At 46.0% G+C, this 13,542-nt stretch overlaps 1 protein-coding gene across 1 annotated transcript; it reads right to left on the reverse strand.

Annotated features, from left to right (window-relative positions):
* Positions 1 to 5,193: 5,193 nt before the first annotated feature.
* LOC103777336 lies at positions 5,194 to 12,281 on the reverse strand. Its single transcript, XM_008944892.1, has 2 exons — positions 11,590 to 12,281; positions 5,194 to 5,299 (listed from the first exon to the last, which is right to left on the reverse strand). The coding sequence occupies exons 1-2, from the start codon at positions 12,279 to 12,281 to the stop codon at positions 5,194 to 5,196; spliced, it is 798 nt and encodes a 265-aa protein (XP_008943140.1).
* Positions 12,282 to 13,542: the final 1,261 nt, after the last annotated feature.

Consider the following 13,542-nt stretch of genomic DNA (forward strand, 5'->3'; position numbering starts at 1 on the left):
AGGGAAAAATCCCTAAAGGGTTACTAAATGAAGAAATTAATATATAACTGTTTCTGTCCTGGATACAAACACGTTGGAAGAAGGAAAATACAGGCTTGTTTGCAAGGACACTCAATACCTGCCAGCTGAAGAGTGTTTTTTGAAGGACAGACCTTGTGCAAATTAATATAACACAACTGGCTGAAAGCTGAGAGAAAATTACTGGTCATCTTCAGTGTACCTTCTGGACATGATTCAAAATATAAGGGACTATACAGATTGTAAAATGGTGGATAATACTTTTATTTGGCAGGTGGAGAAGGCTTCATGGATGTGCAATGATGTCACAGGTTGTAAAAAGTAGGACATCTGGGGTGGTCTTTAAAACACCCCATCTCTTCCTCTGCTGTTAGAGCAGGACTCTGAACTCTCACAGTTTAAACAAGGACAAATTGGTGAGAAAAGTTGGTGGGAAAGATCACTGACTTCACTTAAAAGTGCTTCCAGGAGGTGTCCCTGCCTTCCCACTGTGTTTTTTCTCCAGAAAGCAATTTGTGTCATTTTCTGTGTGGCTCTGCCATGGAGCTGGCTGAGGACCCACGTGTGCAGAGGGTCTCCTTTGGTGGAGCTTTTGCTGTGTTGAGGGAGGTGCAGTTGTGTGTCAAAATCTGTCTGCCAGAGCTGGTTCTGGTCGTGTTTTACCCTTATCTACAGCTTCCAAGGGAAATAGCAGAGTCACCTCTGCAGCTGCTTCAGGACTTTCAAAGATCTCTGTCTTCTGGGGTTTCTTTGTGGACCCATTCATGAATGTTTGCTAATATTTATGAGCTGTGTTAAAGAATGCAAATACTTTGGTTTGAGATGTCACCTGTTTTAAATGATCTTTGCCTGCTTGGTTTTCCTCCCTGGGTTCACTGCAGCTGCTTCCCAGCTGAAAGCTTCTGCTCATTCTCCTCTGCTCAGTTTCTGGAGCTCTCCTGTCTGTGCTCGAGGTGAGCCACAGCCGAGAGATTCACTTGGCTGAATTCACCTCTTGTGTTTAAATGGATGGTTTGGATGCCTGATGTGAACGCATCTCATGTACTGCAATTAAAGTACAAGTCTCTTATAATTTGCATTATATTCTAACTCATTACTGTTGGGCAGGAACTGTGCTTAGCATGCCTTGCACAAGCTCAAGCTGTGGCGAAGTGTCGTTTATTGTTTGACAATTCTCAGGTCATATGGATCACTCCAACATGATCTTTTCACTTCTAGGAATATTTAAGTGCATGAAATATGGGGAAGAAATATCTATAGAGAACCTACTTCAGGAGATATATGTTGTCTGTTAGGGTAGTGTGGTGAAGTATGTCATTTCCTACTTTTTAGACAAAAAAAGGTGCTTTTTTGCACCCCGATGTCTGTTTGCTTCAAAACCCAGTGGTTTTCCTTCTGCAGTGGGAGGTGCAGCCACTGATGGGCCTTGCCACAGACAAATTGTTCTGTCTCATGTGCTGCCTGACTCAAGCATGGGCTGCAAATCTACTAATATGTTATTGAACGTATAGACTTAACCTAAATATCTTGCCTCTTAATGGCTCTTAACATATTAGTAGATTTGCAGTCCATGCTTGCTGCCTGAGTCAAGCATGGACTGCAAATCTACTAATATGTTATTGAATGTAAAGAGGCAAGATATTTAGGTTAAGTCTAAATGGCTCTGCTGTCTTGTACCCAGACCTAGTCAACCTTCCCAAACCCAGGTGGGGAAGGAAATTGGGGGTTTGGGTTTGTGTGGCTACTATATTTTGCTGCTGCTTCTTGGTGGTGGTTTGTTTTGTCCTGGCAGGGCGTGATCTCTTTAGCTCATGCTGAGTTTCTTTTTGACAGTCTTGGCTGTTTTACAATACGAATGTTTTGATTCTTCCTCACAGGGAGCTCTCTTGTGGCTGGATTTATAGCGGAGATCAGGAAGATGCCAGGGCACCAGTAAATACCAAAGGATTAGTAATAGACAGAATGTTGTCAACAACTAATATCTAATGACTGCCTTTCTGGCCACAGGAAGCTGGAATTTTCCAAGAATCTGGAAAGCTAGAGGCATTCTGGTGCTGCACTGATGTGGGTTCATAGATTCCTACCCTGTGGAAGTCCAAAAAGCTAAAATATGAGTAGCTGCCTCCCTGCCACTGCAGTGACCCACTGATTTGCCACATGTCAGTGAGCTGCTGAGTTGTTTTCCCAGTGATGTGAAAAGTTGCAGCCTTCTCCATGCTCTTAAAGTGGGAGTGTTTTGGTACTTCCCAGCCCATCTCTGCATGCTTTCCTCTATCCCTTTGTCTTCATTCTGCACTTTCTAAATTAATTTTTATAATCATCTTTTAAATGATGGAGCAGTTCAAATTAGCTCTTTTAGTCAGAATTACCTGCATTAAAGATCTCCCTTAAAAAGAAAGGCATAAAAGTAATTAATTGCTTCAATTATAATAATGTGGCTTAGCTTGTGGTTTTCTGTTAGAAAAACCTGGTTTTGATAAGTCAGCTATTCTTAAAAGGGGGAAGAATAAAACTGCTTCAGGCTGGAGGCTGGCAGGAAGGGATTTTGCAATAAGGTTGTTCACTCAGTAATGTAGCAGAATAAATTAACAGCATCGATCCTGGCGCGGTGCCCTGTGCCCGCAGCAGCCCACGGGGGGGGAGCGCTCCCAGGGCTCTTTTTGCTCAGTCACAGGTGCTTCGTATGACTTGACAAATATCCTTTGGTTTTTATAAAGCCACCTTAGAATTTCTGGAGCCCGGAAGAAAGGGAAAGGAAAGGGAAAAACTAAAGGAAGATCTTGAAACTGCATGTGCAGTGTTAGACTGAGCGCCTGGCTGTGGGAAACGTGTGAGAGGCTGAGGACCCAGAGCGGTGGTAGGAGGGGGGACAGGTCAACTAAATGCTTGTCAAACCTTCAACCCTTCCCCTGCTGCACTGGGCCATGCTCAGGATCGTGGTGCTCTGCTCCTCTGCTGCCTGGGGACCAATTCATCTCCTCCTGCCCTTGCTCCTTGTGCTCCTTGTGCCACTGGCACAGCTGCACCCGGGTGCTGGGCCCAGTGGGTGCCCGTGCTTGGGAACTGGTGCTGCTGGGTGCTGAGCTGATGATGTCCTGGAGCAAACCCAGGCACTGGAACTCAAGCGTGCCCAACGAGGCATCCATGAGCTTTGTGTCTTACTGCTTTTAAATGGTGCCAGAAGTACATGGGCCTCTTGCTCTGACCTAACCACGGGGATTTTAAAGGCTGGCTGGTTCCTTGTTGCAGTTAATGGACTGTATTAGGCACGCTGGGGGAAGTGGCTCCTGGCTGTCAGAGCACCCAGGAAGAAAGGCCTGGGCAGCTCTGTCTGCTTGGCTGGCTGCCTGCACAGGCATTGCAGGTGGAGGAGGCCTTGGGGTAAAAATCTTCTGGTCTTTTTCAACTTGGATATGCATGCTCTGATTTAAGCCTCATTTCCAGTTTAAAAAGAAAAAGCTCATAAGCATCTATATTGTTATATTCTCTCCAAAAGTTTAAAACCAGAAAATGTTATACACCCCTTCTGCTTTATATTGCTCAGTGTGTCTGTCCTGTCCCCACTGCCCCAGAACAAGAAACTCTCAAAAGTAAGAAGACTTTTCAGAGCATGTTGTCAAGGCTTTTTTTTTTTTTGTTAGACCTCTTAAGGAACTATAGATTATTAGCATTAAATTAATCTATTGGAATTTTTTGTGGGAAAAATAAAATACTCGTTACATTTTGCAACCCTAGAATGTGTATAAAACAGAGCTTCCCATTAAAATTCTGTTTGAAGCAAGTTAACAGAAGTTTTGTTAATGTTTAACATCTTTATGGGTGCCATTCGTTGTAAATTTGAACTAATTGAGTCCAAAGGGACAAAATAATAGATTCCGTGTTTGCTGTGGATGCCAGTGCTCCTTTTGCTTTTGGCACTTTCCCTCTTTCTTTGTGCAAGTTCTGATTGTAATAAGTTGCCAAAAAAGTAACTACTTTGCTTTTTATGCCAAATCATCAAGAATCAGTCTTCCTAAACCTCTGAAAGACTGCAACAAACCTTGGTAAAGGCTTGATGCTTGCTTACTCCCACTGACTCCAAGGTGCTTGCTGCTATGAAGCTTAGGAGATTTCAAATTGGATTTTTTTTTCCTCCTAAACACTCTGTTCAGACAGCTTGCAGCTTCTCTGGGCATGTAAAAGTCTTGGAGAGACTGGAGGCTGTGTCCTGACATTGACTCTGAAGGTCTGATGTTTCCTGAACTGTGACACATAAATCAGTCTGCTATGTTTGGAACAGTGAATCTCATGTTACTTTCTGTCCTTAAATATTTTTTTCCTGGGTTCCTTTTCTTCAGCAGTTTATAGGTAGCAATAAAAGTAATGGAAAATATTTCTGAGTATGTGTCTGCCATATAAATCTGAGACCAGAACCTGACCTTGGCAGAGCTTTGAAACTCCCTTTGGCTTGCAGGTTAGAAGACATTGGAGTTTGAGGAGTTCGTGGTTTGTAAGGCTCTTCCCAGCAAAGTTGTATTGAACTCAAGTTTAATATAATCAGCCATGAATATCTTTTCCAGGCTGCAGGCACTACCATGGCTGCACCAAGCCTCTCATGCTGTGAACAGTGCAGAGCTTGGAGCAGGTTGTTAATGGCCCCTTATTGATTGAAAGGGTAGAAAGTTCAGCTGAACTCTGCATAATTTTGGGAAGTTCCTCGCAGATTTGACTGCTCTGTAGCTGTTATTGCTGCACAAGTGTTGACTCACAAGCAGCAGTGCTACTAAACCCATTAACATTTGCTGCTTTCAGCGGTGAAGCTGGAAGGTTTCTTTGTAAGGCCACTTGACACATCAGTTCTTCAGATGCCTTGGCTCCAGCTGACCATTGAACTCCTGCAAGGGAGATGCTCAAACCCTCTTGAAACAGGTGGGATTCCACAAAATTCTGGAGTGGCTGCAGCCCGGGCTGTTGTTGGCCTGCTTGCTGCGAGGTGACATTGCTGGCTCATGCTCACCTTGTCCACAGGACCCCCAAGTCTGTCTCTCCAAAGCTGCTTTCCAGTGATGGGGCCCTGAGTTACTCCTCACCCTGGGCAGGACTTTCCATTTCCCTTGGAAATTCATGGGGCTTCTCTCAGCTGGTTCCTCCAGCCTGCTGAGGTCTCTCAGGATGCCAATGCACCCGTCTGGTGTCTCAGCTGCTCTGAGTTGTGTTGCCTGCAGACTTGCTGAGCATGTGCTCAGTCCCACCACGCAGATCCTGGATGACGGTGTAAACGCTGCTGGTCCCACTTGAACTGCTGCATAAAGATGGAAGTTTTGGGTTTTTTGTACAAAGTAGACTCAGTGTCTGCTGCCTTGCTCTGAATGTGGCGATAGTCTGTTTCATTGCAGACTGAAGCATGTGTTTCAGGATTTGTTATCTGATCAAACCCTTGGAAACGGAGGGTGATAGGCAAGTGTGGAGCAATCTGCTCCAGCGACACAGTTCACGTCAGCTGAGGAGACTGAGCAGAAAAGATGCAGATTGATCTCCTCTGAGAATCTGGAAAGATGAAGAGAAACTGTTGGAGCAGCGAAGAGCACAGAAGGCAGGCTTAAAAAATAAAAAAGTAAAACCCACTGGCAGTGCTTTCAAGTAGTCACCAGTTTCTGCAGGTGGAAGACTTCATGTTGTGTTTAAGGTCACCCACACAGACTTCTTAAAAGGGACATTTTGCCCTTGTACAACTCTTATTCTGCTGTCTTGGCAACTTTACGAAGACTGCTCAGGTGTTACAGCCTGTTCAGCTTCCTCAGAAAGCACGTGGAGAAGTGCTGCCTGTGCTGGTCCCTGGGGAGGAGACACCGGCCCAGGTCCGGATAAACGCGTGGCTCAGTCCGGAGCTTGGGGGCTGTGCCTGTGCCAAGCCCTGGCAGAGCTGTTGCCATCTGGTAGAGCTGCTCTCGAGTGCAGCAAGGAAGGATTAATAAGTTTGTTTTGTCTTAACTGTGTTGGACACAAGGTGCATTGGGATCGAGTCAGGCCGTGAACTCTGATTTCTCAAGGAGCGAGGTCGTCCGGGGGCTTCTTTCCTCCCCCGTAAAACATCAGCCTTGCTGGCACAGCAGGTGCTGTTCATTCGTGGCTTAGCTGTGTTGGACACAAGGTGCATTGGGGAGTCAGGCAGTGAACTCTGTTGATTTCTCAAGGAGCGAGGTCGTCCGGGGGCTTCTTTCCTCCCCCGTAAAACATCAGCCTTGCTGGCACAGCAGGTGCTGTTCATTCATGGAACAGCATCCTCTGCTCCTAGAGCTGTTTGTGTGTGTGTGCCCAGAAGAGGAATTCCTGTCTGCACACCCCTCATCTAGCCAGAGTGGGGATTCAGCAGCAGCAGCAGGCAGTGGTGAGATTACAGCTTCACCCCCCTGCCTCAGCCCGTCCTACTTTACAGGCAGTCACTGGGACTTCGCAGCTGAATTTCCAGTTGCTGTTGAGTAAGTTCTCCAGTGTCTTGTAGAATCACAGACAGGTGTCTATATATTACATCTGTTATTAATTTACTTAGTTCTGTGCATACTTTTTAATTATTTTTTTATTCAAGGAAGTAGGAAACTTTTTGCAGTGAGAGTAATGGAAAATACACATTAGCAAATGATGAAGCATGTTTAATATTACCTTAACCAGTGTTTGTGGTCTCCTGAATGGTGGTCTGATGAAATTTTTTCTGTAGAACATAATTTAATATGTTAACCATATTGTGCATGTTTATATTCTGTGGCATTCTTTGCATATACAAGATGAGAATTTCAGAGCTCATGTGTCTGCCTGATGGAGCAAATCTGCTGTGGTTTTATGTGAGGTTAGGAGGAGCCCAAGCAAACACTTATTTTACCATTTTAAATGATGAATTCTGGGAAAGACAAAATTGGGTCTGTCCAACTGCTGCTCTAATTGAACTTCTAATAACTTAGCACCTACTTTTTCTTTGTTACTTCTCAATACAAGAAGCAGATGGCTTTGCAGTTCAGTGGGAGTGGCACGCTTTTGAAGAGCTGTTTCCTTATCCTCACTCGGGTTGGGAATGAAGATGCCCTCTTGCCCAGAACTGCAAGCTCAGCAGGCACCCTCCAGGCTGGGCACGGGGCTGGGCTGGGCAGTGGTGCCAGCGAGGGAGCTCCTGGATGTGCCACAGCCCTGGGCTCTGCTGTGTGAGCATCATGCTGAGCCCGAGGGGGTTATTGCTGTGATTTGCCATCTAAATCAGAGGTCACGAGGGTGGCAGGATGTGTTGCCTCTCAGATCTGTACAGATGGGCACGGGCTCTGTAGCACTCAGTCTGTGCTTGGTTGCAAGATGGACTGAAAGGAAGCAAGCTGTCATCGACTTCACCACAGTCCTGGGAGCTTTTTAGCTCCTAGTAACCTGGTGTGGTTTTGGTCGTGTTAAAATCAAGCTGTGAACAAAAGGTGATTATTGATTCTTTAAAACAAAAAGATTCTTTGCTAGCCAGTTAATGAGCAAAGAACACTTCTAGTTTCTGATTTTTGTAAGAGTGTTTAAGTTGTAACATCTCAATGAACGCCTGACAGAGCCCTTCCTACCAAGTCTCCAAGTCAAGAAGAACTCATTTCCTGACTCAGTGGAGTTTTGGGGAGGTCTCTGGCAGGGTTGCCTGGCTCAGGTTGCTGTGGATTGTTCTCAAAACCCTTCTGGGTGGCCATGAGCTGCTGGAGCAAGATGATGACCTCTCTCTGATGGCCACTGCCCAGGCTTGGGGCTGCTTCTTGCTGTTGGGCTGCAGGGGGTTTACTGGGGTGACTGGGGACACCAGTGCAGCCAGTGGGCTACTGAACTGCACCTTAGTTGGTGTGAGGTTTTGTTATTTTCATTTAATCTTATGTTCTTCTAATATTACCTTTAACTCTCTGAAAAACCTGTAAGACTAATGAGTATGCTGAAGGCTGCCAAATCTTTATCCTGGTGCATCTGCTAAAAAAGCCAGACAAAACCACACCCCCCCAAGAGCTTTCAAAGGCTCAACTCCTCACTGCAACACCTAGACAGAACTGCAGTGGTTGGTTTCTGGGTTTTGTTTTGCTTTTAGTCCCAACCTGTGCAACACACGCGGGGCATTGATAAGCTGCTCTGAACACGACTCCTTGTGGCTGTTACAGCAGCAGATAAGGCAGTGGTGTAGAAGCTTTATTGCAGAGAACATCTATTAAATAAGTCTGCTATTCAGAAAGACTCTAGTGCTTCCACTACTATTACTGTAATACAAGAGCTTTTTGGACTATGTCTTCTACACACAGAGAAGAAAATTGCCAGCATAAAGAGAGTGGAGGCTAAATGAGGGAGGTGGGATGAAGTGCTATTGTTCCCATTTAACAAGTAAAAGAGGGAATATCTACAGACAGGCTTCTCTTGATGTCAATAGGAGTGTCAGTGTAGCATCCACATCTCCTTACTGATTTTTTTTATGCTTTTGTGCTCAGATTGCAAATTATTTTTTTTTAAGGATGGTGGGGTAGCACAGGAAATTTTGGCGTTGGGTTTGTTTATGTGGGTTTGGAAGTCTGAGCCATGTGTGTCATGTGTCTGTGACCCAACACGTGCAAGCAGCACTCAGGTGACAGGTCTGTCCTTGTGCCCTGGTGAAAGCACAGGGAGGTGGGTTGCTGGAGGCTTTGGATCTAACACTCCTGGCTCTTCTCTTCTACTGTGAAACTCGGCCCCTTTGAAGCCCCCCCAGTGAGATGGCAGGGGAGGCAAACCCTGTCTCTGCCAGCCATCCAGATGGATCCATCGAGCTGACTTGAAGGGAAGGTAGTCCAGATCATTTCCTCCTGTAGAATTTCCAAGGTATTCTTTACTCATCTTCCCTTTGGCAGTGACAACAGTCTAAATAACAGGCATTTTGTTGTGTTCTGAGCTGGCAGGGTTGTCCTCCAGCCTCTCAGACTGCCAAAAGAGACTGGTAGAAATAGCAACCCTGTGAGTTTACTGGAGTGTGTGCTTGTGAAGAAGTGTGTGTTTTGAGGCAGTGCTGCAGGTATTTGAAGACATTACTCAAGAACACACTGTGATGTGCTAAATTGAGTGGAACCTGTGTCCCAGCTTCACAGAGCATGATTTTACCCGAGTGCTGGTTGTTGATGAAGTACACAAGTTGAGGAATGGAAGACACAAAGGTTCTGTTAACAATATAATTGGATGGGTAATATCTTGGGCGTTTTTGGTGCAACTTTAAGTGCTTCATATTTGTAATGTGCCCATAATAGCTGCACAGTGTGCTGTGGCCACCACTAGTGCAGCTGGGAGTGGATTTTAATTGATGGCACTGTCGAGCCGTTAGCCGTGCAGTCACGAGAGCCATAAGGTGGCATCTCTTCTCCCTGCTCTCTTAAACCCCCTGCTACCAAGTCACAGCAGAGTATTATGTTTCACTTAATACTGCCAGTGTGTGTGCTGATAGGTTAGTAAGGCCACACCCTGGGTGTTAAGTCTCCCAGCAGTGCAAGCTGCTGACCACTGACTTCATCTCCAGATGTTACAGTAGATGGTGCTAAGACCTTAACAAAGTGCAGGGTATGGAATAAGGGACAGGCACATCTTTGGAGTCCAGTTTGCTTGTGATGTTTTGAGCTGCAGTGTTTCCCTTGGTGCCTATAGAATCACAGAATTGTTTTGGCTGGAAGAGGCCTTTAAGATTGAGTTCCACTGTTAATCCAGCAGTGCCAGGCTGCCCCTAACCCAAGTCCCTCAGCAGCACATCTCTGTGGCTTTTAAACCCATCCAGGGGTGGGGACTCTTCCACTGCCCTGGGCAGCCAGTTGCAGGGCTTGACAAACATTTTGGGGCAGAAATTTTTCGTTGTGTCAAACCTTCCTTGGCACAACTGAGGTCGTTGCCTCTTGTCCTATTGCTCGTTCCTTGGAAGAAGAGACCAACCTCCACCTGGCTCCAGCCTTCCTGGCAGTTGTCAGGAGTGAGGTGGTCTCCCCTGAGCCTCCTTTTCTCCAGGCTAGACAACCCCAGTTGTTTAGAAGGTACAGAAGATGTCATGTCACTACAGTTCTCTGATGTGTTGTGCTGAGGCCATGCTCCGTCATGGACAGTGGGGAAATATTTTGGAGTGCTTCCCTTTCATTGGGTCTTTCTGTTTCCTTTTTACTGTGTGCAGTATCTAAGGTAGAGGAGCTGTTTTTGAAGCTTCAAGTTGAGAGGAGACTGGTTAAATCTTGGCACTTTTCAGTCTGGAATAATATTTTAACTTCTGAAAAAACTGGCTGGTAAACTCAGGGCAAAAGCATGTGGGAAAAGACAGCAGCAGCTTTGGACACAAGGCAGCATTTAAGAAAAGTGCAAAATATGCACGAATGTCATTACTAGCCAGATAACATAACCTCTTCCCAGGCTTGCTGGTTATCTCAATTTAGCTGCTAAGCAGCATGGGCCATCAGCCTTTCTATAACAGACCTCATCTTCTGGATCAAACTAAGGCTTCCCTGTGGTTGAACCAAAGGGAAACAAGCTGAGACAGTTGTTTAAAGAGAAGAAATAGGTGCTGACCCGTGTGGAAACAGGCTGTGACTCTTCCTTTGGGAGCCTGTAGGAAGGCTGTGGCCAAGAGGAGAAACCTCTCTGGTGCACATTTGGATCCTCGAGTCCTTCAGTGGGCTCAGGTACCTGTGCTGGTTTGGGGTCTGAGTTTGTCCAGCTCCCCAAGGGTTTGCTGTCAGCCCTGTCCTCTGAGCAGGACCTGCCATCCCTTCCAAGTCACATGGCTGTTCAAAAGGTTGGAAGTTGAAAAGAAATGAACCAAGCAAGCTTATTTCCTTTTAAATATTTGATCAGTTATGTAGGAGGACCCCTGCATTTTAAAGCTGCATATTGCTATAGATATTATACCATGTAATACGTATACTATAGAAGCAGATCAGAGGGTTTGAAGCTCAAGCTGCTGGCTGGTGAGGCAGCAGCAGAATGTAGGTCAGCAGCATGCTCTGTCCTAGCTACCCCGTTGCCTCTGAGGCACATATGGTGTGTGCTGTGGACAGGACCCACAGGCCAAGCGGGTCACCAGCTAAAGAGCCCTGGCAGTGGTGGGGAGCCTTGTGTTCCCCCGAGGCCAGTCTGCATTAGTTGGCTCTCAGGCTCCAGGACCTGCTGAGTTAGAGAACCAGAATTCCTCCTTTGCAGAAGGAGCATGGTTTAACTCATGACTTGAAGGAGAGAGGAGACGGAGAAGACTCACTGCTGTTTTCTTTGTGGATGAGCAGGAAAAGTCCATCTCCAGGCAGCACAAGCTGCCTTGTTGCCATCAGCGTGGAGCCAACTACATTAATCCTGAATTACTGTCCTGTCTAAAAAACTACAGTTATCTAGCACTTGCTTTTATTTTGCTAAGGCTTATGGACAGTACTGACACTCACAAGAAGCTGCAGTTGCACAAGTGCCAAGATGAGGTTGCAGAGGGTCCTGGTCCCACCAGCCGAGCAGACCGTCAGAGTCTTCATCTCCTCCTTCCTGCTGCTTCTGGCTCATGGCCTGGCCCGGGCTTTTCTTCTGCTTTTCCTCCTCAGCTGTGCAGCCTGCTCTTTGTACATTTTTTTGTCTCTTTCTGGCTGATTGTGCCACATTTCCCCTAACTTTGTGGCAGTTTGTACCACTGTCCAGTGTGGATTTGATTTCTGAAGCTGTGCACGATGCTGTGCCATGAAGAGGAAGAAGGGAGGCAGCGGCTGCTTCGCTGTGGTGAAGGTGACTGTCTTCCTCTGCCTCCTCTGCCTCCTCCTCACTCCCCTCAGGCGGTCTGATGTTCTATTCTCTGGGCGTGTTGTCTCATGGTACTTTGCCATCTCTTCCTGATTCTCTCTCTCCTCCCTGTGTGTGGTTTTCTGTGTTTCTGAGCGTTTCCTTGAAATCTCTATGACAGTCACAGGCTGCTGACTGCCTCTGGCCACCCTGATGCCAATGGAGACCACTAGCCGAGGAGTGTGCTTTCCCCCTTGGCACCTGCAAGCAGGCCGAGTCATGAAGTGACCCTGGGCTGTTCTTCCTCCTCTTTGGAGTGGGGAAACCTCTCCAGCATGGTGGTGAGGAGGAGGTGGCAGCTGGCAGAGGCTGCCGGGCACCCTGGTGCGTGTGCTGCTGGGGACCGTGCGATTGTGATGCAGCAGTTCCAAGAACCAATTGGCTGGAGCCAAATCTGCTCCCAGTAACTCCACTGGCTGAAGGGCTGGGCTGAAGTCCCAGCCGTGGTGATGCAGCAGCTCTTTGCTGGCCCAGGGTTGCATTCCTCCCCCGGCACGGGGCTTTAGCTCCATTTAACACACAGCGTATTACAAACGTGTGTAATACCCGAGGAGATAACTGGATGCCTCTAATTTTTTGTCATGATAAAATGTGAAGCTGCTGTTAGCTGCTGAGAGGTGGCAGCTCATAATGTGAAAATGGTTTAGTAGCAGCCCTAAAAATAATTGTATGTGACAGCTGTTTCTTGGTTCCTGTCAGGGTAACTACTGTAATTTAAATCTGCAGCTCTTGGACTACATGTCTAATTTATTTGGGTGGACTTTTCATTAATTTGAAAGGTTGTGAGGGTTTAAAAGCCTTCATTAAGTACACTCTAGTAAATGAAAATGTAATAAGGTTCTGCAGGTTTGTGTGGAAATAAAAAGAAAGAAATACCCCATGTTTTGTTTGCTTGTTTTTAAAAAGTTAAGATCAGTTGTCCCTGGGAAGTGGCTGGTTCTGTCCCCTCCAGAATTCCTGGGACTAGGAGCAGGAATATGAATAAAACAAATTGAAATTTTGACCATTCATTTTAAGTACAAGATGATTTATTGAAGTTCCCAGTAGTGTTAAATATTCATATGTAGTGGATTGCGTAAGTATTAAATTATGAATCAGACCCTACTTCTGTAGGACTTGTCTCTCTGAGAGGTGAAGATGGGGGGACAGAAGACTGGGGATTAGGGAGTCATCCTTGTATTACACATGAATAACTTTTTTATTGTATAATTCTGTTGCAACTAGTAAGACTTTTCCTTAGTAGTGGTTGCTGGGCTGTTCAATTACGTCAGCGTGGGGGGCAGATGACTTGTCAGGCTGTGCAGAAGCTGGTGACAAAATCAAGCCTAGACAAAACTACTTCCATGTGATGGTGCCTTTGTGCTCGGCTGTTCCCCTTCTGTGTTTACTCTCGGTTGTTTTCAAGTGACCCCACAATAGTAAACAAAATTGGCACAAGCTCAGCCTGTTTGTAGTACCATAAGGCTTCCTCCTTTCATGTTGTGGCTCTTTTTTGCTTTCTCTCTGAGCAGAGAGGGTGATTTGCATTCCATTTATCTATCCCATTTTCCCTTCCGTTGTTTCTTTTGCTCTCAAAAGAGAACCTGCATTTGTGATTATTCTGGGGCAACGAAATAATTTCATTACAGCATTCAGAGGTCTCTTCAGCAGGTGCTTTATTATCTCAATAATTCAGCCTAAGAGACTTTTCAGATTCCCCAATTCCCAGAGTTCAGGAGCTACAAATAAAACTCTTTTGCTCTT

This window comes from Merops nubicus, unplaced genomic scaffold, assembly GCF_000691845.1.
Source record: "Merops nubicus isolate BGI_N331 unplaced genomic scaffold, ASM69184v1 scaffold2820, whole genome shotgun sequence".
NCBI classification, from domain to species: Eukaryota; Metazoa; Chordata; class Aves; order Coraciiformes; family Meropidae; genus Merops; species Merops nubicus.

What these genes read in the sequence shown, in the direction of transcription:
- LOC103777336 (XM_008944892.1), bottom strand. Translation starts at nt 12,281, where the DNA reads ATGCAACCCTGGGCCAGCAAAGAGCTGCTGCATCACCACGGCTGGGAC. An exon ending in CCAGAAAGAGACAAAAAAAT is followed by an intron (nt 5,300 to 11,589) that starts GTACAAAGAGCA and finishes ATCTTTATGCAG; the next exon opens with CAGTTCAAGTGGGACCAGCA.